Here is a 24,132-nt window from a genome sequence, read left to right as displayed (position 1 = left end):
ATTTTCAATTAAGAAATCAAGTTTCTGTCAACAAACTATCCAAAACTGCCAAATGTTCAAGTCTTAATTCCACATTTCTGCATAGAATTTTTCCACCAAGAACTTGAATTTCTCCATACATACATACATACATACATATGGCAAAAAAAAAGGCTCCAGCATTTTTTTTCCTTTGTGCCATTTCTTAAATTGGCTATGTTGTTTTTGCTTTAAAATTGCTTAAGACGGATATTTTTTAAGCTTAAAACCTGGAGGCCAAAGGATAATTTGGCCTGCCCTAGCACCTATTAAAATGATGAGCAACAAAAGTTTCACTGTTCTGAAACCCCAAATATTTCCTGTTTTTTCAAGCTACAGACACTATAGAAGGTTCAGATTGAGTAAAAGCAGCCCAGCTTTCGCAGCAGTTGATAAACAGAGAAGCTATAAACAATTTTTTAATTAAAAATGAGGAAAAAGAAAAATAGTCTATTTTCTATTTCAAATGGGTGTCTCTAAGTGTTTGGCAATGTCAGTATGATTTACAGTCTCCTCATTGGTGACTCCTTGGGTATATCTTCACTGCCATGCCACTCTCACTCTTCCTGCATTTTGGTTGTCTGTTAACTATCTATTACCTCTTTCCATGATCTTAACCAACCTGACCTGCACATCAGAGACTCTGGAGAGTGTTTTTCAACCTTGTTTAGACACCAAACGCAACCATCTCACTTTTTAGGCACAGTGGATAGAGCAGAGAGAAAAAGGTTCTTCTACAAGGTGATCCAGAAAAGGAGTCTGATGAAATGAGCTCTGGATGTCTCTACAAAAGAGCTCTCCCGCTTTGCGGACTAAAGCAGGACTTCAGTGAGATTAACTACCTTAGCGAATTCCCTCTTTGTCATTGTTAATTTAGACATCTAAAATGCAGCGGGTGACTCCCCATTTGTTTTGCATTTTTCTTTGTGTACTAAAATGGGTTCCGATCTATAATTCAGGCTTTCAAGCACGTCTCGATTATAACTAATTATGAAGAAGGTTGAAAAAGTAATGGCGGTGAAATTGCACTCTCTTTTTTTCAGAGATTTGGAAAGAGGCTGAAGATCATTGCCTTTCTGAAGTGCTTTCTCCCTTAATGTTTCATGAAGCCCATATGCGGTAGAGCCAGCCAACACTGTATAAAATGATGATCTGTGAACTATGAAAGCATAGTGCCACCTCAGCAACACACACTGCACTTCCATTGGCCAAGGGCCAGTGGTATTTGTGGCCTCTGGCAGATTATGTCTGTAATAGCAGCACTTAGAGGTGGAGTCTGCCTGCTTACCCTAGCAAGGCTCTGAATATGCTAGGTAACAGCCTGAAAGCTGCATTTGCTTTTGTGCAGTGGGAGGAACTGAGTATTATACAGCCACAGCGTCCTGTAAGCAATTGCCTCCAGAAGCAGAATGAGAATAACATGAAATGAAAGAGAAGAAAAATGAACTGTAGAGAAGAAAAATGTAAGAGTTCAATTTAAGACCACGTAAAGCTAATTAGGCGATTAAAGTACCTAGTATAATTGCATTTCCTTTCTCCTTCTCTGTCTCCCCCCGCCAACAAAAAAGTATGAAAATAAAGCTCTGCTTTCCCAGTAACATAATGAAAAAGAAAACAGTATATCACGTGACTGTCATCTCTAAAAAATACCAGATCATGTATTTTACTGTAAAATTAGAAAAGCAGTGCTGTTCATTTATTCTAAGATTGAGAATGATCTTAACAAAATCCTTTCCATAGAAAACCTTTATTATCATAAAGGCATATATGCCTCTTAGAAAGGAAGAGCAACATGGTTCAAAACAGTGATAAACATTCAGTTCTTAGGAACTAGATGAGAAGAGATAACACAGTGTGTTGACCTAAATAGTAGCCCATCAAGAAGTGATTTCATTATTTTATTATTTAAAACAGAACCTTGCAGACATTAGCTAATTCTCCCAGCATCCCCTGTTTACAAATAGCAAGGCTGAGGAAAAGAGAAGGAATGATTCGCCAGAACCATATCTCCATCTATTCAATGGAAATAAAATAAAACCTTGAGACCTCTCTACTTTCAGTTTGTACTCAGTTCTCTGAACCTACCAATCTCACAATGCATATGCAACCAAAACCAAAGTAATCAGAGAATTGCTGGTGATGTCTTAGACAAAAGAGATGTTTGCCTTCAGGTCAGACACTAAATCGATTGTGGGATGACTCCAAGAAGACCACAAGAACTTGAGTCATCATACAACTTGAGTCACATGCCTTCTTCACAGGAATACCCTGGAAGGCAAGGGAGGTGTAGATAAAAAAATAAACAGTCTCTCCCTCACTGGCAGATGGCATTGTAGCCATTTGACAGAAGGCAGGATATTAAAGTTCTGTGGAAAAAGATACATCCTGGGTCAAAAAATAAGGTGTGTCAATGCATGGTTCATACTTGTCTGCTTTTCTAGTAAACAACATGATGAAGTTTGTGTAAAAGGATAGGAGAAAAAAGTCTCAAATATTTATTTCTGCACTCGTGTGCAGCTCTCTTCTTAGAAGAGTCTTTTGTAGGACACAAACACAAAGCTAAGAGCCTAGCTGATTAACTTAAAATTGTCGCCCACCTTTTAAGTAGTAAAAGCTAGGTTAGACAGGCAATAATTTAAAGTTAATCAGGGAGGTTTCTTGTACAGTCGGTTGAAAAAGATGGTAGAGAATGACTTGGCATACATGGGTGCCTGTTCTACACACCTGTTCTACAATGGACAAAATTGTGCTCTGCAGGTAACTGTGTCTTTTTACTAGCAAGACCAGCTGAAAGCATAAGCTTTGACTGGATGATTAAGTCTAGATAGCTAGAGATAGAGGAGATAAAAAGCTCCAGAAAAGGGTTTATATTTTGGTGGACATATATATCAGAATTCTTCAGCCTATGGTCATGTTCCAGATCAGTACTGTGCATAATTATGTATGTGCTATTAGTAGGGGGATTTCTTCTGCCCCACATGTAGTAACCTCCGAACAGAGTCCACTGGATATATTTCCTGCATGCCCACATTATCAAATGCATTAAAAACTCACATGGCAGCCATGACTGCTCAAAACATAAAGCTATTCATAAACTTTCATATGATCAGTCTGAAAAGAGTTTTCTAGAATGGCATATTTTCCAGGAAGGTGGAATAAAATGTAGGATAATAAGCATGGATAAGTGTATTTGGTTACACAGATACTGTCTAAATGAAAATTCTCCTTTCCACATTCTTTATACCACAGATATGGATGAGAACAGGGCTACAAATAAGAGTTTGTGTGAATTTTGGAATAGCAGTGCATCATATCAGTACATCACAAAGAAAACCTACCTCTCCAATATACAGTGACTTTCTAATTTAGGCATTGTAACTTAATATTGTCAAAATATTACATGGTAACATTTAAATAGAAAGTCAGGCTATAAATTAAATGATCAGATTACATTTAAATGAACTACTTTTTTTTTTTTTTCTTTGAGGGTGAGAGAGAGCAAGTGAAAACTGCTTGGCTGATCAGCCAGAACTTCAGACTTTCTGTGTTATCTCACGTTTTTCATTTTCATTTTATTTAAGGAAAAAGATTATAGAAAAAAGTAATTCTGAGAGGAATCAGATGAAATTCCTTGCTGTGAGGTGCATTTTGACATAAGGAAGGGCTGGAATATTTATAAGGCAACCAAGTAGAAAAGGTGACCAAAAATGTCTTTGATGACAGTAAAAACATAATTGGGCCATAATATTTTTAGAAGACAACAAATGCATAGAATTAGGAGAAGAGGGAAAGAAAAAATATTTAAAAAACTGTATTCTACCTTTTGGTGGTTCTCTCAATCCTTTTTTCTTCCATCCCCATATGGGGGAGATCTTTATTCTTTTATCTATTTATTTCTTTTGAAGCCTGATTAAAAAAAAAAAAATCGCCATCTCCCCTTGATCTTAGCATGCTTTGGATCAGACCTTACTCTAATAGGCATAGGCTAATTTGAGTAAGACATTTATATTATCTTCTTCCTGCTGCAGATATGTGCAAAAGTTATATTTCACTTGTTCGGTGGCTTCAGTTAATGAAGAACAGCGTCTGCTCATTTCAGCTCATGCCCAAATATAACAGCTGGATGTAATATTATGACTGAGCTCTCATTATAAAAATGTCATGATAAAGATGACCTACAATTTTTGGAGAGAAAATACTGGACTTCTAGACACCATATAATCCATTCATTGTTCTATGTCTGAAAATGTCAACAAACAAAAACATGTTCTCATTCTCCAGCAAGAAGTCTCACAGGATACAGAGCAAACATCTGCAAGATAGTTCAGTCAACCTAATCACATGAATGTCTTCCATGTTTGTACTACAGACTTATAGTCTATACTTTTATTACTTTTATATATATATATAATATATATAATATATATAATATATATTTGTATATAATACTTTTATTACTTACTGAGTGATAGATAATCATGTAATTTAGTAAGAAAAGTTTGAAAACTTCAAGCCAAAGAGACAGAATTGAGTGTAATGTGGAAAGCAGGAGTAAAGGAGACTGAAAGAACCTAAAAATCTGAATTAGACCTGTAGGAACAGGAATTAGTAGCTTCATGCCTGCTAACATTAATATAAATTCTCCCCTTGTTTGGGGAATGAGGCCCAGATGCCTGGAGTTTTCTCACAATACTTCAACTTTCTGAAAAATAGTGACAGGGAAAGGAAAACTTTACAAGTGTGATGGGGAATAAAACAAATAAAATTTAATTTTCTTGAGTCTTACAACCATCACTGATATTATTCTTGTTAGTAAACAAATTCAGATAATTAAATCTGTCTCTCTTCACAGAAAGTAGATAAAATAACTATTAAATGATTATATGAAATCAAAATTAAAAAAAAATTGCAAACAGTGCAACACTGAGGATGCTGAAGGATATAGCCAGTATATCATTTTGCCTACAATGAATTTATAGATATTCTCATTAAGTAAAAATTGGTTCACCCATTAAAAAAAAAAAAGTAGGAGGAACTAATAAAGGCTTGATTTTTTTTATATATATATTAAAAATGCTGGATAACATTGTAATGCAAAGGGCTTAGCTGATTATCTCTTAATAATTGCTGCAACATCACTCCTCCTGCTAGTAGAACCAGTCAACACCAAAATAAAACAAAAACTAGTTTAAAAATATCCTGCTGCAGGATTTTACAAAAATCAGTGCTTAGTAATTAGAAAATACTTTTTTGTTATGTAAGCTTCCAGTTATAAGAATACACATTTTACAAAGACAAGGCACTGCTCGCAAACCTGTTTTAAATTGTCTGAAAGACCTACATACAGTCCTCTAGAGCTCACAAGTTTCCATCAAAAAATCAAAGAAAAGCAAGCAACTAATGCAAAAAAAAAGTGGATTACTGTATGCATGATATTAGGCAAAATTTTAAAAACATTTCCTTAGAAATGTTAAAGCCTTCTCTTTTGATGAGTCTTTATTACCCATTAACATGTTATGTTAAGAATTATTTTTGTTTGTTAAGAAAAAATACTTTCACTAAGAAAACACATGGTGTTTAGATTAAGCAATTGTTTAAAGTCTCTAAAGTTGTGCATTGCTCATTCTGTTAGACTTTGTTCTCAGAATATTTCGTAAATCAGTTATTTTGCAAATTATGAGTCAAAGAATTAAAAGAAAGCCAACTCTAATTGCACTGATTGAAGCACTGTATGGCTGAGCCAACGTATGCTAAACTGAACTACTTTAAGGAGATCAGTTTGTGGAACATCTGTTGACCCTGCCGACTAGGGAGACAAACTTCTTTGCCCTTGCCAAGCTTTGGAACATGAGTAACACATATTCCCAATAAAAAGTGTCATTTCAGAGTGAAACCAGTACATTGTGCTATTAGAATTGTTTAGGAAGAATGATGAACATGGCTATTTTTGAGAAATGTTTGTCTCTTTCTTTGAGTTCAAATAATTAATTAACCCATTTCAAAAAAAAAATCCGTTTTTTAGATCAGATTATGATAGAAAAATGCTAAAAGGGGCTTTGAGAAAGAGTAGTCACACTGTATACTTCAGATGCTCTCCCTCACCACATGTAATCAGCTTCCTAATTTTCAGGTATTATTTTATAGCATTTTTTTTTTCCCCTTGAGCTCCAAGACCTAACACTAAGGGGCACCAGAGAACTGAACTGCATCTGTTCAGATCCATCAGGAACCAGCTGCTGCAGCTAACAGCATAAGTTATTCACAGTGCTAGGTGGAGAGGGAATGGGGCTTTAGGGGAAACATAACAGACGAAACAACAGTTCTGCATGACACATTCTCTGTTACAGAAAACTGTGACTGGAAAAGCAAGGACACACACATTTCAGGAATGCCGCTGTAGGCTTCTCGTTGTAGTTTATCACTAGGTGTTGAAAAAGAACTCTCACTCTATTTTCCACATAAAAGTTGGGAAATGTGTGAAAATATTGAATGCCATGCAAGTGGATGTTTTAGGGAAGCCAAGTATATCTAAAAAATACTAGCAGATTGATTGTGAGTTTAGTTCTAGACAAGTGCAAACAGAGGAACACAGACTTCTTCATCAATTCATTCTTATATTAAATTTTGGGTGAGGTCTGGATATGGCTTGAATAAGGCCTAGAGACCAGCATTTTTCATTACCAATTCTTAATATTCTTTTATTGAAATACAGGATATTTCCGCCACCTGCAGATGGCAAAAGTGCCTATTACCTTCTCCCTTTCCAGAGGGCAACAATCTTCAAACAAACAAACAAACAAAAAAACCCCAAACCCCAACAACTCAAGCCCTTTTGCTGGGTGGGCAGTCCAAAACTGACTTCCTTCATCCCAAATTTGACTGACAAACAGATAATAATTATACAAGTGCCGCACATCTTAATATAATACATTCTGAAAAACTCAGACCAGTTATCAGAAACGTGTTTATTCCAGATTTTGATCCTATTGTTTTGTTTTGTTTCAGTCATCTATATCACCACAAAATAAATAAATAACCAAAGAAATAAGCAAGATATAATTAAATAAATGACACCACATGTTAGAGAGGTTAAGCTGTTCTGACTGCCTTTTAAAAGCTCAGTCACCATCATCTCCCAGAACAGAAAGCGCTGCAAAAATGCAGATATAGTACGGGCCCCTGTATGTCAAATCATTGGAATCAAAGCTCCAAGATCGAGATTAAGAAAGTGCCATTAGCAGATGGTGTGAGCTGATTGACTGAGAATTGCAAGGATGCATTCTGTTTGAGTACTGTGGAGTCTTTTATATAATATTAGCACTTATTTCTCTATCTTTAAATAGTCTATCAAAATAAAATAGGCACATAACTTCTGTTCAGTACAGAATTTGAATCATAGATCTTTAAGGCCGGATGAGACCATTATGATAATGCGCTTTGACCTGCAACATAACACAGGGCATAAAATCTCATTCTGTAATTCCTCCCTCAAGTCTGCATCTTCTGTTAGAAATATACCATCTCTTTTTGAAAGACATCCAGCCTTGATTTTATTATTTAAAGTGATGGAAAATCCAGCACACTCCTTGGTAAACTCACCCCTTAGTTAGTGACAGGTGCAGTCAGAAAAGGTACAGGCTTTTTCCTCCTCTGAAGTGGTTAGTTTCCGATTTCGTCCCACTATGCCTTTTGATACTGAATTAAAGAACCCTCAGCTATCAGATATCTCCTCTTACAGACCATGATCATAATGCTTGTCAAGGAATAAAGTTTTCTTTGACCAAGTAATGGGGGAAAGCTGCATTTTGCGGGGTACATTACGAACCTGGTTTGGGGGCCATTACTGGTTCTAAATGGTCTCCCTCCTTAGGATGGAGAAAGCCGCAGGAATGAGGATTGGTATGATGTCTACATGTTCCTCTAACCCAGTGGGGAAATGAAAATATGTATCTTGCTTGTACTGTGGCCAGAAGCATACCTGAAGGCTCAGGAGGAAGATCGTGTTACTGAAAGCTCCAGACAGTCTTCATCTGATAATGTACAACCCCTAACAGGTGGCTTCAGCTGTCTTATGCGGGATCCAAGTTTTTCTGTTGCTCTTCCATTATAGTGCATCAGCAAGCAAGATGAAGGTATTTTCGAAGCAAACCAAACACAACATTTATTTAAGCAAGAGACCCTGAGGGTAGGGGCCAGAAGGTGGTGGGATCTCTGCTGTGGGTCTGAAAGGAGATCATAAGTAATCTGGCTTTCATCAACAGGAGAGTTAAGCTTGTTCTCTTTTTCCATACAGTGACAGGATCTGAGAGGTGAAGCAAGAAGACTGACAGCATTTACCTGGGTCATGTGCCGGACCTGGGTTTTGCAGAACTTCTCTTGGGGGGCAGCTTAGGGTTTATGGACATTTTGCTTTCCAGTGTGCTGATTGAAAGACGAGCAGCCATGCTCAGGCATTTTACTGTGGGGCCAAAACCTGTCAGGATCCAGCTGTTGCCCAGTGCCTGGAGTTTGATGTGCTGTTTGCTATTTGCTATGACAAGGACAGACATGGTGACAGATCTCTCCAGCCACCATCCTGCATGGAGGCGATGTTTCGAGGCCACAAAAGGAAGAAGACCTTGAAGGAGAGAGGGTCTGAAGGGTGGTTCTGAGCAGCTTCTTCAGAAAGGGGAAGCAGGGAGGCGAGTGGAAAGAGCTGCACCGAGGAGGCCCTTTGGAGGGGCCATGTGGTCCCCAGTGCCTCTCCCACCTCCTCCTCCCCCTCCTCCTCCTCCTCCTCAGGCAGGAGGAGGCAGAGTTGCTGCTGCTGCCAATGCGCCAGGATAGAGAGATCTCGGCGCGGGAGGAGATGACGCAAAAGGCAGAGCTCCCCCCAAAAAAGTGTTTCTCCAGGACGAAGATGGCGGCAACTTAGCCCAGGGGCCCAAGATGCCTGTGGCCATCGGGGGCCCCCAGCCAGGCAGTTCCGCCCCGTGCGCCCGGGGACACCGCGCCCGGCGGCAGCAGCGGCGGCAGCCGCAGCCCATTGTCACCAGCAGCAGCGGCGGCCCCGGCAGCCTCCTCCTCCTCTTCCTCTTCCTCCTCCTCCTCTTCAGCATCCTCGGCAGCGCTCCGGGAGCCCTGCAGCAGCGTCTCTCCAGTTAGAGCGGAGGGGGGAGAGGAGAAAGGGGAGACGGAGACAGCGGTGCAGGCATCTGTGCCGCGGCTCGGGGCTGAGGAAGAGGAGCAGCAGCGGCGGCAGGGAGGAAGAGGAGGCGAGGAGCTCTCCTGGAGCCGTCCGTCGGCAGCGGGAGACGCGGCATGCAGCTGTCCAGGGGCAGCGGGCTTTTCTCAGGAGGGAGATGGGGAGCTGCGATCTGACCATGCCTGGGTGAGAGGGGAAAAGGACCAGCCGAGCAGCCCCACCACCACCAACTATCACCATTACCACCACCACCTCCTCTCCCTTCTCCTCTCTTTGCGTTATTGCTCTTATCTTCTCCACGACACTCCGTGCTGGATGGATTGGGGCTGCTTCGTGTGGTGAGACCAAGGCAGAGCCACCGGCGAAACCCAACGATCTCTCAGAGGAAGAAAAAGAAGCAGAAAGAAGAGGGAGAAAGAGAGAGGGGGGAGAGTGGAAGAAGGAGCGAGCGAGCGAGAGGAGGGAAGGGAAGGAAGGCAAGAAAATCCCCTCAATCTTTTAAGTCAATGCATATTGTGGTGACACTGGCAAAAGAGCCCTCACGGTGGAGTCGGCCAGGGCTGTGCGTTCCCAAAATATGACCAGGGGTGCTTGGATGTGCAGTCGGCAGTATGATGACGGCTTAAAAATCTGGTTTGCACCCCGGGAGAACGAGAAACCCTTCACGGATTCAGAGAGGGCTCAGAAATGGCGACTGTCCCTGGCATCGCTCTTGTTTTTCACAGTCCTGCTCTCTGATCACTTGTGGTTCTGCGCCGAGGCCAAATTCACGGGGACCGGAGAGAAAGAGCAGCAGCAGCCGCCCGAGAAGCCGGAGCCTGCGGAGCAGGAGCTGCTGGCGGGCATGGGGGAGCCGGCGCCCCCCGCGCCCCCCGCGCCCCGGCTTCTCGCTCCCCCCTCGCCCTCCCTCCCGCCCTCCCCCAGCAGCAGCAGCAGCAGCAGCAGCGGCAGCCAAAACAACGACACCGAGCCCCGCCACGGCAAGGCTGTTTTCCTGGGCAACTCCACCGCCAGACCTGTGGAGACCTGTCACCTCCAGAGCTCGTCGTCCGGGCAGTGCTTCAGCGTGGGAGACGCGGAGGCGGTGTGCCGGCGGCGGGGGGGGCCGGGGCGGCCGCGGGGTTCGGGGCAGAGCCCGGCGCCCGGCTGGGACCTGACGGATTTTTACCTTTCCTTTTGTAATTCCTACACGCTTTGGGAGTTGTTCGCCGGGTTGTCCAATCCGGACACTTTGAACTGCAGTCTGGATGTGGTGCTGAAGGGGGAAGGCTCCTGCAGCCAGTGCGTCCAGGCTTACCAGCGCTACGACCAGCACGCTCAGGAGAAATACGAAGAGTTTGAGGTTATGCTCCAGAAATATTTACAGTCGGATGAGTACTCGGTGAAATCGTGTCCTGAGGATTGTAAGGTAGGAGCCCCTGCTGTGTTTCCTGTCCCTCCCGCCGGCGGGCTGGCGTGCCTCCCTTATTTGTTGTGGCTGCCGTGGTCCTTGTTTTGGCTGGTTTGGTCTGTGCTCCTCGCGCCGGTGGCCGTGGTTTTTAGGGTGCAGTCGGAGCTGCCGGTGGAAATCGGCAGGGAGCCCTGGCGTGCGCATTGCTCAAAGGGAGACAGGGAGAGGGGGAAGGTAAAAAAAAAAAAAAAAAAAAAAAAAAAGCGATCCTCGGTCCTCTGGGAGTGCAGAGCTGGATTTCCCCCTGCTCATGAATATGCGATTGGCTCCGGCTCGACTGCCGGCTTCCAGCGGGCTCGGCTGCGGCTTGACGGGAGGCAGCGACGGGGGCTGCATGCCAATGAGCAGGGCCCGGGAGGGCAGCCGGAGCTGGGGCCGCCTGCGGCGCCTCCCTGCCCGCAGGCCCTCCGGCGAGCCTGCGGCCGAGACAGGCTGCGCGGCCGCGGCCGCGGGCGGTGCACGGGGCGCGGAGCGGGCCGCGGCTCGGCGGCGCCGTGGCCAGGCCCGGCGGCAGAGGCTCGGCGGGCGGCCGGGGGCCCGGCGCGGCAGAGCGGAGCGGAGCGGCTTTGCGGCGGGGCGCGGGCACCTCTTGGCGGCTCCCCGGCGCGTCTGTGCGGCGTTTGCCCCGCGGGGCGGAGGCGCGGGCGCCCCCGGCCGCAGGGCAGCGGCAGCGGCGGCGGCGCGCTCGGCAGCGGCGGGGAGAAGTTGCCGGCAGCCTCGGGTGTGCGGGGCGCGGGAGCGTGTTTCCAGGGTGCTCTGCCGAAGTCTGTGGAGCTGGGAAGGGCTCGAGGACTAGGGCTGGATGTGTACGGACGCTGCTGTGACCTCGGGTTGGGAAGTAATGATGACAGCATCGGCGTTTTTCTTTGCGTGTCACCGGTGACCATTCAGAGAGATCCAAAGAGATTTTTTCCCCCCCTGTATTAGAAGACAGAGTCCCACGCTGGCTCTTTTTAGTTGGTGTCTTCTCTCGACTTTTGCACAAGGTTAGTTGGCCCAGCTCTCAGGAGAGGAAAGGGCAGAAAAAAAGTGTTGTATTTGGTACCTAAAAAACAAGCAGCAAGTTTATTTTATTTTATTTTATTTTATTTTATTTTATTTTATTTTATTTTTTACCCCCATTTGTTTGTGTATTTATTGAGAGCCAGGCCAGGTGAATGGTTTCTGCCCTGAAGTGGATTATCTTGACTACTTTAGCACTACATTAACCAATCTGAACCAAATCCTGTTTTGCCAGTGGAACACAATAATGCATACAAATCACCACTCTAAACAGAAGGCCTAGCAATACCTTAATGCTTTGTAACTTCAGTAGGGCCTTCTGAAATCACTTGGTGACAACAGCACATGCCTAAAGAATCCTATTGCCTGAGAAGCTGGTGTAATTTACACCTATTCTGCTTCAAAAATCGGTCCTCAGTCCCGCTAGAAGTTAAAAATTCTTGTTATCTCATTGAATAAAATGGGAATGTTACCATGATTTTTTTTCTTGTTAGGCTTGACCAAAGTAAAGTATTCTCATTCATTTTTGATTTCACTGTTTCTAGGATATAAACTGTGTATACACACTCATCACATCTATTTTATGTGCTCAGTTACTGACAACATAAATAAATTTTATCTCCAAACTGGAGTTTTGGAGGCAATAAAAGGCAAATGTAAATGTATGTCCACTGGTGTGAAGACATCTTTGCCATTCCAGTAATGTCTTAATTGACCTGCTGCTCAGTGCTGTCAAACAATCAACATATACATTCTTAAGGTGATTTTTTTTTTATATCACAGTTTAGTCTGACTGAGCTTTACCACAAAGTTTGTCTTTGTTCTACAAAATGGTGAAAATGTACAAAATAGCAAATGTACACTATATAATTATTCCCCTTCAGGGTCTGAATAAGGAGAAATACTTCTAGTATTTCTGCTGATCGGAAAAAGTTAACGTTAAATGGTTGCATTGACTGTATAAACAAACACAATGCACATGTCTTATAGTTCTTCAGTTCCAAGTGCCAGACCTATCTACTGACGCTATCATACAATGTTTTGAGAATTTGGCCAACCAGTCTGTGTTAAAATTATGACAGCAGGGAAAACTAGATGCAACTTTTTTTTTTTTTTTTTTTTCTGAAACCTCAAATATGACTTGTCTGCCCCACTACACAGACAGGGGTTTGTAGCGGGGAAGGGACAGGTCGGGGTCGGCGGTGCTCTGCAGGGGCAAGGCGGGTCGCTCCCGGAGGGGTTGCTGCTGTCCAAGGTGCTGCAAGGCAACGCGCGCAGCGCTCTGTTGACATAGGTGACCACACTGCAGAGAAATAACTCTTCCACATGTGCTCCCTGACTTCATGCGTTTGTATCTCTGAGCGCGTTTTGATTCATTCAGACCTCTGATAAATCCAAACATTCAGCAATTTCAGCATTCTGGTAACAATGTATATTAATGTGCTTCTACGCGGTCTACCCTGAAGTGTGTACTGATGAAACTAGAAATTTGTGGTGAATAGTCTGTGTGCAATAGAATGAACATTACAAAATTTCACTGCATGTTCTGGTGTTTTATACACATTTCATTTATTAAACTCTATCAGGAAATAGTTGCATTTTTGTGTACCTAGATACTAATATTTTGAGCATTGGACATCCAAATACTTCTTAGCTTAAGAATCAACATTTAATATATGACTAGAAGATAAGAACTTTACATCTAACTATGCATTTTAGATACACACCACTTGATTAGTTTCTGTGGTGAGATGCTTTTTATTGTATATTAAACAAAATGCTAAAAATATTGACATTATTCAATAATCATGTATGTAAGCACTGGCTTAGTGCAATAAAAGACTTGTTAAATAATCTATTTATATTTTAGAGATCTTTAGTATTCTGGGAGGGCTGCTTCATTCAGAGTAGAAGAGAGCTTTTCATCCTGTTGACCAATTATAGTTCATGACAAAATCAATAAGTGTTACTCTGAATATCACTCAACCTACCACCCCTCCTCCCCTCCCCCCAGCCAGGAAACTGTCAATTCAAAAATTAAAGAGTGAAAGTCGTGGGGGTATTACTCTCAGTACAGCTAGTTATGTCTTACAAGAAAGTACTATGGGTTGTAATAAATAGTACATATCAAAATAATTTTGATGTATTTGTGTAAAACACAGACGTTGCATTTTCATTCCTTTACCTGAAACAAGAAGGAAATTTACTTTACTTTCCAAATGTTCTGTGTTTCACTACATGCCTCTTAGTCTCTGAAGACTGTTGTAAACAAATTGTTTTGTATTGTGGAAATCCATTTGCAGTCAGGTATTGTTTTGGTTATCAGTCTGCATTTAGCTTTTCACATGGTGAGTTTTGGTTTCAGTTTTAATATATAATTTTATATATATATATAAAATATATAAGTGTATGTATATATATACATGAAAAAAAGCCTTCCCGTAACTTTTACTAGGTCTTACTCTTAAACTTCATATTGAAGTGTTTTGAGATTTTTGGAAATTTTACAGCAGATGCTGAGAATTTTGAATTTCAGAGTATTTTGAAAATCAATATTTATTCTTGATAGTATCAATGAACATGCATATACATATTACATCATTGGGATGTCGCTAGACTTTGTATATTGTTTTAGAAGTTTTGGATATCAGTGTTGTCTCACTGAAAAGCCCTCTTGGAGTGATTCCACAAAAAAATTCCTGAAATCTGATGTCTTTATATAGTTTTTTCCTTGCATTGAAAATTGCATATCAATAATGACTAAACAACAAATATAATTAAGACAGATATTTCTTTGAATACATTATATATTCAACCAGGTCACATACATTGCTGTAGCTTTATTGAGCCACTGAAGTAATGAAGTAACAAAATTTGGGTCTACTTTTCAGTTTTTCTGTTTAAAATTTAATTTCATTTTTTATAAAATTTTGCTTTTGTGTATTTTTAAGTAATAGTTATATTTACAGAGATCATTCTTGGTAATATCTATAGATTACTGGTGTCCAGAATATCATTTTTATAGTCAGTGTGACACAGGACAATATTCAAATAATTAACACAGTAGAGAACTATATTGGCTTGAAGTTAGAAGACACAGTTCCTCATAATGACTTGTCAGCTTTCTATCAGGGGAAATACCCAAGTTCTTGTTCTTAAGTCAGCAGGCAATCACTTTCTGGAATAAAGGAAGATTCTGGCTACTTCTTAGTATGAACTGGGTCAAATAATTAAGTAGGACATACAAATGTAAAGGTTTTTAAATTTGTTTTTTTTAGAGATACAACTTACATCTTTGTGAAAAGTATCTGAGGTCAAGGCTTTCTTTGCAAATGTGTTTATTATTGTTCACAGTGTTTGAACATAACATCAGCTACCATTTTCAGACACAGCTTACTTTACCCAGTGCAAGTTAAGAGTGTTTAAAATATGACCTTCCCTAGTGCTAGTTAACACACCGAAATGTATAATTCAGGTAAGTTCATTATATTTAAAATAACATCTAATCATTAAGTTTTCCTACTAGAATATCAAAGTAGAAAAACAAAAATATATGAGCATTTTCTTTTTTATATCAATATGGCTAAAATGCAAACTTTAGCTCACATCCTAATGCTAAGAATGTACACGCTGACTATAACAACTTCTGATTTGAGGTGATATTGGTATCAGAAATATGTAAGAAAACAGCTAAGTTTTAATACTCCTTAGTTGAAAAGCATGCATATCAATAAAGGGTTTCATCATTAAACATAGATTGTATAGCCGATTGAAGTATGGAACTGGTGTTCCCAGATTTTTTTGGGAGGGATCAAAGAGCTATGTTCCACTCTTATTCTTTGAGTAAGAGGATGATTGAAAGTAATTTAAAACAACTAAAATTGCATTTATTCTCATTTATTCTTATTTATCTGGAAATAGCAAAGCTTATATGAAACATGACTTTTCCAAGAACTTTTTCCTAAACAGCATATGCAGTCTAATCAGGTTTTGATTTAAATTCTCAGTTAAGCTGGCAGAAAAGAGCAGATAAGAAACACGAAACCAAAAGCTCAAGTGATAAAAGAACCCTTCTGTTACAAAAGGTCACATAGACCAGCATCTGCCACAAAGTTAGACATTTCAATTGCACATTGTAACCACACGATATTTATCTTATATGAAAGAGTGATACCTAAATTAATCAGAAGAAACTCCTACAAATTAAACCCTCAGAAATTTGCACTGATGGTCAGTATCTAAAACAAATGGGAAACAATAAGCCTTAATTACTGAATTCGTGCTGTTTTACAGCATGGTTAAATTAAAATATTTATTTTAGAGCTATTTTTAAAATGAACAATACACAGTCTTAAAAAAGCCATGATGCTTAAAAGTATATATTTTAAAGGTTTTGTTTAAAATGTTGTGAAACCAATATGACTGCATAAATTGTTGTTTGCACATGTTATTTTTTCAGATGAATTAAAAAAGAAATCAAAGTTTAATTATTTTTTGAAACTCATTTAAGATTAATATATGCCTGAAGTTAATATACTTATTCTTGTGCACTAGTATATTAAGATAAAGAACAACACTCTTATTAATAGGCTGATGGGCTTTATATTTTGGCCTAAAATCCTGATTCAGCAGTGTGCTTCGGTTTCCTTTCTTGAGCTAGATGAATGCCACGGAATTAAGGGAAAACTATGCACATGCTTGAAGTCATTTGATGTCCTAAATGCTTTGTTGGATCAGGATATGAATTCTCCTCTCCTGCAAAAGCAAATTTCCCAGTGTATTCTTCCCAGAGGTGAATTAATCTCACCTAATTCTGGATTTTAAAAGTTCCCATCTAGTTAATCTAGGCATTTATACCATTTATATTGCCAATGGGTACTTCATTCCTGTTTTAGGAAAAAGAGGCACTAGATGAGTAGCATAGATTAAGTGAAGTGAATTCCATCCTAATTCATCAGATAACATTTAATACTCCAAAATGGCTAGAGATCTCATGGCTCTGCCCTCAATTTTATTTTGCTAACTGGATCTCTCTGCATCAACCACTATATCTCACATGCACTTTGCAGAGAATGCGTCAGTCTTGCTTCTTCATTACATGTTCTTCCAGGAAAAGTAATCAAAATGCAAATTACAGTTCTATCACTTATCCTGCCTAAAAATCATTTGGTCTATACTTAGTAATTTATCACTTCAGTCTTGCACTAAGATCCATAATGTATTTAGATCTATAAATTGCCTAAAAGGGAGAAAGCAACTCAGAAATTGAATTCTTAAATACTACTTTTTGGTAGGTATCACTCATAACACTCTAGAAGACACAAAATAAGTAATTCATCTGCCTAAAAGTAGATGTTTACAGTATGGTTGTCCACAAGAGATGTAATAGTTTAGATTCTCTTTGTAGCCAGTGGAAATATATAGGTAATTCTAGAGGCTGATTCAATTCATGATAAAATGGCCATCTAAAATAAATGGGTTATGCCCTAAAAGTACCTATTTTCTGTCCATTTACTCCAAAGAGAACTGAGAGTCATTTTATCTCACATACAAATGAGGCATTTGGCAGTGGAGGCCACTGTAGACATCTAAAGTTAGGTTAGATATATCCTAAGAAAGTGATTTTGGATTAAAAACTAAGTTTGGAGGAAATTATGTTTGTCTGAAAAATCTGACTGTGAGAAAGTTTGTAAAATCCTGCTGCTTTTGCTGCCTCACACCAGCACAATGAAATCACAAGCCTCATTCACTTCTCTGATAACTATATTCTGTCACTAAAGAATGTCTGAGCTATGCAATCCACTTCTTAGAGATAAGAATAGGAATAAAGGCCTTGTATGACATAACTGTATTTTTATCACTGTATTTTTATTTTGTATTTTGGAGAGAGGAGAGTCCAAGAGCTTTCACATATTACTTTTTCAATTGTTATTTCCACTGAGAGACTGCATAATAACAATTGTATGTCATCCTTTAATAGCAATTTTTGCAGGTAAATTTGAAACAGAGATCTTGTTCCCTTTTCTCTCTTTACAGTGAAGGTATTTTGGTGTGTGTATGTCTACATCTATGAGATTTCCTATATTTTACAGTGGGTTTCATTTTCTTCCCTCAGACCAAGCCAGAGGGAACTTTCAAGCTTACCCAGTCTCTCTCACTCAAGAGGCACATAATCCTAGATATTTATGCCCGCTTTACTAAAATAACCGTATATTCACTGTACTTTTCTCTTGTCAGAACTGTAGAGCAAATATCACTAAGTGAAAGTGTGTGACAGTTTGGTAAACTTCATTTACAGCATCAATCAGTTAGAAGAATACAAATTTAGTGAGGCACAAGAGGCATATTCTGGCTTGTAGAAAGATTTTATTGAGTTGAAGCTATGTAAAACAAAACAAAAAAAGACCTAGATTTACTTTTAATTTGGATTTGAAGTCTGGTCTTATTTATAAACAGGGCAGATATATGAAAGATGTAGATCATTCCTTAAAAACATACACACTGAAGAGCCATTTCCAATAAGCTCCCAATCCATACAAAAATGTAGGTGTCAACCACTTCAGTGAAATTTTCTCTAGTAATAAGCTTGCAGTTGGAAAAGTATGATGACTAAGAGATCAGGGAATGATGTAAGCAGCTTTGCAGTGAAGTTGATGAATATTTAATGTTCCCTCACCTTCCATCTCTTCTCTTTCATCCAAACTGATGAAGGTGTCTTGAAAAAGCCTAGTCTGAATAACAGTGTCCTGGAGGCTTTATGGGAGAACCTTTGCCTGGTAGGACCCTTTAACGTCAAATATGGTCAAACTGTTGAGAGGAGCGGTAAACATAAATGTGGAACTGATAAACTTCAGCAGTAGCATATGAATATCGTGGCCTTCTGAAGTGTCTTGGAGATCCTGATGGGAATGTTCAGCTTTCATATACATGGATGATGAGAAATCATTTTGAGATTCCAGCATTAGAATAAAATTTCCTAGTTAAAAACACTGGCTAAGGTGTTCTGAAATAAAGTTACCAAGAAACAATATGTATGAATTTTGAAAAATTTCACAGCAGTTTGGAAGTGGTTATGGATGTCTCAGTTGATTTCAGTGAAATAAGGAGAGACCATACCTAGAAGCTTACAAATAAAAAAAAAAAGTCCAAACCTTCAATTTTGACATGTGAAATTGATTTTTAATGAATTTTTTGAATTAGTTACAATTTAGGCAAGTTACTTAGTCAAGCCATGACATTTTCAAATTTAGGTATTATAAAATTGGGAAAAAATATACTATTTTTGTATTTTTGAGCGTGTAATAGATTGTAGTTTTCAGGGGACATTCTTCCAGGGAACAAATGTAATACCTAGAATGCTTTTTGAATGTATGTTTAATTCTTGCTTATCTTCTGCATGTTAGATCAGGTGTTGCCTTCAGTTGCCTGAATGCTTATGTAAATGGTATCTTGGGCCTGTCAACACATTTCATCTCTGTAAAACACCATCATAATGAAATATCTTTATTACATTTTTAAGATATTAGCAGCCCAGAATCAAAGGACATTCCCCATTAAAGGGAGGGGGAAAAGACAAATAGTCCGTGATACTCAGAAAAATATTTATTCTTATTTTATTCATCACTGTTTTAGGAGAATAAGAGGGTGTCCAGAGTTTATCATCCATTGTTGCTTATTTCTCTGCATTGGCTAATTTGATGTTCATATTTTAAGGGTCATACTCATGGGTTCTACTCAGGGGAAAAAAAAAAAAAATTATTAGTCATGTATTCATTTAGATAAATAGTTGGATTTAAAGTTCTATTAAGGGAAAATATGGGCAACCCTAAAATGTATTAAACATATTATAATTTAATTACATTATATTTCAGATTTCTGTGTGTAGTAATAGAGCTCTAAATACAAAACCATAACTATGCACTTTTATACATGTGGTAGTATAGAAGCTTTTCATAAAGAAGCTACAGAGGCCAGTTATAAAAACTGTGCAAGGTTTCTTCTTAACTCATATGCGGTAGTTGATTTATTATGCTCATGATTCAAGAAAATACTTTTTCTATATACTTTTCTATTAGTATAACTTCATTATTTGGTGGGGTATCTTTATTACTGTTAGAGGTAAGGTTACATTTTCAAAGGCGTTTAAATGATCTCTGCTGAGATAAATTTTTGTATTTGTTTACACAATGGATTAAAAAAAAAACCCAAAACCAGACAGCTTTTCTAGGTGTTCCTTAAAAATAAACTGAGCTTTTAAAATGACAACAAAAATGACAAATAAACAATAAAATTAGTATTTTTGGTTAGTCACTCTCTGTTATTGTAGAATAGATAATGAAAGTATATAAATCTTTTAAAATTACTTACAAAAATTACATGCAAATTTCTCCTGAGTACTCTTAACATTGCCCTCACATATGATATCTGTTGAAACTAGATTTCTGCATAGAAGAGTTTTAGAATAATAAGAACATTTTATTTATTCACAGTTGCAAGTAAAAATGCTTGTACATTCAAAGACTTATAACTGATTTTTTAAAGAAAATCACTTCACGATGAAATCTTATATAGCAAATCTCAGTGTGGGAGTTATATCCTTTTCAAAATATGAAGAATTATTTCTTTAAGTTTCAATGTATAATTGGAAAATGAGAAAAAATTATGTATGCCCATCATCATGTCTCATATTTTCAATTACCTTTATCAAAATAGTTAGAAACTATGGTAAATCTATGCTTTGCTAAAGACTAAAACCTCTGGAAATTTTCAGAAGAAAATACTGTTGTGAATTCAGAATCATTTCTTATCATTTCTTAAACAAGTTTCTGATGGTTTTCCAGTGGGATGTGTCTCTCTCGATTTTAACCATGTAAAAGTCAGGCAAATAGTCTAATCGTCAGAGAAAGAGCCATGTCTTCAGAGCATAATTCTTTCATACAGAGCATAACTTTTTTGTTATTAAGTACAGGATTCCAAATGCATCCATTTTGGAATATTGCCATTTTTATACCTTTACAGATAAAAAAAAAAAAATCATGTTTTCCTTTCACATTATGTTTAAGCTGTTTATATTGTGGTGCAGTGCTTTAAAGTGGGACTGGGCAGTTTGGATAACGAGTAAGTTTTTTTCCAGAAGGGAACAGGTATGCAGAGCGTCCAGCACGCTGCTCCTGGGGAAGCCCCGGCACATGCTGCCAGCCCCACGGCAACTCTGCCCGCTCCGCTGCACAGATGGGCCAGAGCCAGGGCAGAGGATATGTGGGGACTAGGTCCACTCGCCTTAGGTCCCGCACTTAAAAACAAACAACCCACAGCCAAGGTCCTGTGAGATGACTCTAAATTCTTCATGCATTCAGAGTTGCAAGATGGCTGTTTCCAGCCCTGTTCTTCCACTGTGGAGCAAAAGTCTTCCTGCAGATATTTCTGCACAGAACCTGCCACAACTTGGACCACTGTTATAAAGAAATAGTAATTTGTAGTACATTTGAAACCTTTTTATTTTTTTTTCTCATCCATTTTATGCTTTCTGATATAACTATCCTTGGGGAAATGACCCCTATTATAAGCTAAGTTTAGCTAACATGGTATAGTGTATCACTGGAGTTCAGGAAATGAGGCTTACTGTTTTATATCCCAATTCAGTTAGAAATGCATTATAGTTTCTTTTGTCTCTATTTAAATCTTATAAATGTTAAAGCTTAATCTTATAAATTTACATTTTTTGCAACCTCACTGTATTAACAAAATTAAATCATTACTGCAACAATAACTTTTCAAAATTGGGCAGCTGAGATTGATTCCTGTGATGTGACCTGAGTGAATATACTGCAAGCTGATCTCTCTATGACAGACATGAATATAAAATATTGTTTTGTTTTCATTTGTAAATGTAACCCAACTTTGCTCTAATCAAGGATTTACATTGACATAAACCTAACTCTATTTAAATCAATGATTTTAGTTAAATTTAATACTGTTTTGAGAGCAGAAGGAGGCATATGATATACATTAAAACTCAAATGTATGAAATCAAAGGGACAGATTTGACTCAGCCTGAATTTGTTTTATGAACCTCGCTACAAAAAGGAATACACAGAGTGTTTTAAGTGATCATGTTCTTGTCTTTGACTGACACTATTAATTTGTTATTGTTTTCACATTAACATTTTTTCCCCTGTTCTCTGTTGTTCTTGGTCTTGATCTCATTCTTTTATTCTATTGATTTTTCAGGCACACTGTAGCAAAATATTACAAGCTTAACTTGTTTTTCCAAGGGGAAAAAAACCTGAAGACAGAAAAGCAAAATTAATTTGTCTTTTCCAAGACAACATTGTAGGCCATCCACCAGGGTTAAAAGGACAAATGCTGATCCAAAGTATTGCTAGTCTAAATCTAGAGAAACTTCTTTGATTGCTGTGGAATCACTCTGTATTTGCACTGGTATATGTACGATTAGAATTTAAGCATAAATTGCAGAATGATGAAGTTTTGTTCTATGGGAAACTTCAACATTCACAATAAAAAGGTAACAATACTAACAATGACTCATATTAAATAAAAATTACAGGTATTATACACACACACACACACACACACACGTGTGTGTGTGTGTGTGTACACATATCTTAGAGTAGGCTCAACAAGGCAATTGCTGAAGTATGATGAAGCATCTTGGAGATGCTAGGACAGCTCTGAAGTTGAGTCCTGTTGAAAGTCTTCGAGAAGTCTTGAACTCTTTAAAATCAATAAGTAATTTAAGAAGTATAGAAAATTACAAGATTTTTTTTCAGATGGTCTTTTTGTTTATTTCAGTCCCCAATTTGTTTGTTTTCTGACTGACCTGGAAATATAAATTACTTAGACATGAGTGTTTTTTTTTCCCCCCCCCTTTCATCCAGACTTCAGAAAGGCCCCACAGTATGGTCTGAATTTTGAATACAGAAGCATCGATTGCAAGTGTACTAGCAAAGATATGCACTAACATTGGTTTCTATTTGTCTTCACAACTCATTTGTAGCACCCTCTATGCATTTGGACTGAAATTTGGATCACTGTTTGGAACAAAATCACCTAATATTCCATGTACCTGAGCTATATAGTATTAATAGATTATGGAAGAAAGTTACCCTAAATATTCTATTTGCTTAATCAAAATATTTTAGATTATATTTCATTCTCCTTCTTTATTTGGACTTTACGTAACTGTTTTTTGGGGGGTTGTTTATTTATTTATTTTTTTCTAAGTCCAGGACTTTTTGATTGATGTGATTATAAGAAGATGAGTTCTTTGTTATTGATGTATCATCTGAGTTTTATATCTTCTCTGAAATCTTTTAAATGGTTTAATTATGCTAGTTTGTGCAGTATAAGCATGAATTTCAGTGACTTTCCAAATGTATACCTAAACCTAATTTGGAGATTCCTGCTTACCTGGGGCTGTTTTCTGTTCACTGGAAAAATATTCCTCCTTAAATTTTACTATGAACATAATGATTTACATTAGGATTTTTTTCTCATCTCTCTTAGGATAGGCCTAATTTGAACAGAACTACTGATCTTTGGGATGGAAGAGATCTCTTTCTCCTCTTCTTTTAGAGTTGTTTTAGATCTGCAAGAGTAGGAGATGGCATGTTTTGCAGTTTGCAGGAAATGTTTAAATCTCTGAATTTTAACAGATCCATGACTGGTAGCAAAGATCGATGGGCTCACAAGGGAGATCACAATAAGGGAGGCTCGCAGTAAGAGATCTGTGAATATCAAGAAACTTTTCTTGGGATATCCTTAATTTCCGGTCAAGGGTATGAGATTGAAAATGGTGTCTAAAGAATATGTAATTAAAAGGTTGTTTGAAATCATTTGATGAAATGTTCTAAAGTGAAGCAAAAGGGGTGTGTGTGTGTGTGTGTGTGTGTGTGTGTTTTCCTGCAAGTAATGGTATTGTTGGGAACTGAAACATTATAGGAATTCAACAATGTACGTGCCCCATAACATGAAGGCCTGGATGACATGCATCTCCTATATTCCTTGAAGGACTGATTCTGCTTTTAATTCTTTTCAGCACTTTGTGCCTTAATAGAATTAAAGTGCAACTGTGTATTCCACCCAGAGACTGTACACTCGAGCACACAGATTGCAAACCTCAAGTGCTCGAACTGTGTACAGGGAGTTGCACTGAGGGCATGCCTATGTTTGCATTTTAGTTCAGGTCAGGAGGGTGCTTTTAAAGCAAATCTCCCACTCATTCTTTCTTGCTGCATTTTGGTTCACATGACAGAGCAATCTGGGACCACACAAACTGGATTCTTTTCCAGTGAAAGTAAAGGTGAAGTGCCCCACAAAGGGGAAGAAGTGCCCCAGAAAGGCATCTAATGAGTTGCAGACTCTAAGGGATATGGGACTAGAGTTAGCCTGAAGTAAAAACCCTCAAACACATACAGTGTGGATACCAGGCTCTCAGCATTGCTTCGCTTTACAGGGC

At 38.7% G+C, this 24,132-nt stretch overlaps 1 protein-coding gene across 2 annotated transcripts in view; it reads left to right on the top strand.

Moving 5' to 3' along the window:
- The first annotated feature begins 9,656 nt into the window (after positions 1-9,656).
- The window catches only part of NALF1 (NALCN channel auxiliary factor 1), a 489,143-nt gene continuing 474,667 nt past the window's right edge, over positions 9,657-24,132 (top strand). The window contains exon 1 of one of the 2 annotated variants that reach the window (XM_067289699.1): positions 9,657-10,610. In XM_067289699.1, coding sequence (XP_067145800.1) covers positions 9,780-10,610 — 831 coding nt within the window. In that variant the 5' untranslated portion in view covers positions 9,657-9,779. The remainder of the gene's footprint in view (positions 10,611-24,132) is intronic. The other variant, XR_010883155.1, reaches the window with a different exon arrangement.

Source organism: Apteryx mantelli, chromosome 1 (genome assembly GCF_036417845.1).
Source record: "Apteryx mantelli isolate bAptMan1 chromosome 1, bAptMan1.hap1, whole genome shotgun sequence".
NCBI lineage: Eukaryota > Metazoa > Chordata > Aves > Apterygiformes > Apterygidae > Apteryx > Apteryx mantelli.
Note: the sequence above shows the minus strand (reverse complement) of the source record. Positions and strands in the feature narration are given on the sequence as shown.